The sequence below is a fragment of the Penaeus monodon genome, chromosome 15, assembly GCF_015228065.2.
Source record: "Penaeus monodon isolate SGIC_2016 chromosome 15, NSTDA_Pmon_1, whole genome shotgun sequence".
Classification (NCBI taxonomy): domain Eukaryota; kingdom Metazoa; phylum Arthropoda; class Malacostraca; order Decapoda; family Penaeidae; genus Penaeus; species Penaeus monodon.
Window position 1 is genome coordinate 40,878,894 of NC_051400.1, and position 1,349 is coordinate 40,880,242.

The following is a 1,349-nucleotide window of genomic DNA, read 5'->3' on the forward strand; positions in this document are numbered from 1 at the left end:
CCAACTACGAACAAGAGAAAAACGGCTCAAGACGGAAACGCGAATCAAGTGGCTCTCTCGCACGCACAAAAAAAAAGAAGAGGCAGCAAAGCCCCTCACAGGACAGCGCCTTCCGTTAGCCCTCCATCAGACTATCTTTCCTGACGAAGGCCTAATCGCTCTCAACTCGAGGCGGTCGTCATCGTCGTCGCCGCTGCCTCCGGCGGTCGTCCGCAAGCAGTGGCAACAGCACGACTCGCGCCGCCACGCCCTCTCGATCGCCGCCGTCCTGCGAGGGGCGAAGGAGGGCGTTCCCTAGAGCTGCGTCGACACGGTTATCCCCGGGCAGCCTGGGGGAGAGGTTGACGGGCACCGGCGGGCTGAAGAGGGAGCGGAAGGTCACGCGGAACTGGTGCGACATCACGTAGTACAGCAGGAAGTTGACGGCGGCGTTCATGAGGGCCAGCAGGTCCATCACCTCGCCCCAGTGGAGGTAGCACTTCCTGCGGGCGGAGAGGAGGGCGGGGGTTATGGCGGCGGGAGGGGGGGGGGGCGGCTGGTGACCTGAGGTGATTATGCCACAGAAATCGTTCAGTTCATTCTCTCTTTCCCTCTCATTTTCTCCCCTCTCACTTTTTCCCTCACTCACTCCCCCTCTCCCACACTCCCTCTATCCCCCTTTCCCTCTCACTTTCTCCCTCACTCACTCCCCCTCTCCCACACTCCCTCTATCCCCCTTTCCCTCTCACTTTCTCCCTCACTCACTCCCCACTCCCACACTCCCTCTACCCCCCTTTCCCTCTCACTTTCTCCCTCACTCACTCCCCCTCTCCAACACTCCCTCTACCCCCCTTTCCCTCTCACTTTCTCCCTCCCTCACTCCCCCTCTCCCACACTCCCTCTACCCCCCTTTCCCTCTCACTTTCTCCCTCACTCACTCCCCCTCTCCCACACTCCCTCTATCCCCCTTTCCCTCTCACCTTCTCCCTCACTCACTCCCCCTCCACCCCCATTTTCCCTCTCGCCTTACATGAAGAAGGTCTGCCCGTAGATGCCGGAGAGGAGCACGAGCACCCCCTGCGGCAGCTCCGTCAGCAGGAACAGCAACAGCACGGTGAGCAGCATCCGGGTGGTTTTCTCCGTGAGCTTCTCCATCCTCGGCAGCTTCTTATCGCTCTCCATCGACGGCGTCCCCATCTTGATTAGGTTTTCCTGCGCGGGGAGAGGGAGAGAAGGAATGGGAGGTGTTAAAGAAGCGTCGGTTTTGGTGGAAGATTTGGCGCTTGGGGTTGGGGTAGGGGGGTGAGGCTTAGCTTGGTCCATACTTATTCACTTACGTACTGGCCTACTTAGCAATTTTTCCCTCATAC

At 59.5% G+C, this 1,349-nt stretch overlaps 1 protein-coding gene across 1 annotated transcript in view; it reads right to left on the minus strand.

Annotated features, from left to right (window-relative positions):
- Positions 1 to 6: 6 nt before the first annotated feature.
- Positions 7 to 1,349, minus strand: part of LOC119582046 — a 10,638-nt gene continuing 9,295 nt past the window's right edge. The window contains exons 2-3 of the mRNA XM_037930288.1: positions 1,010 to 1,191; positions 7 to 482 (exon numbers count right to left, since the gene is read on the minus strand). Of these exons, the coding sequence (XP_037786216.1) occupies positions 179 to 482; positions 1,010 to 1,191 (486 nt within the window). The 3' untranslated portion in view covers positions 7 to 178. The remainder of the gene's footprint in view (positions 483 to 1,009; positions 1,192 to 1,349) is intronic.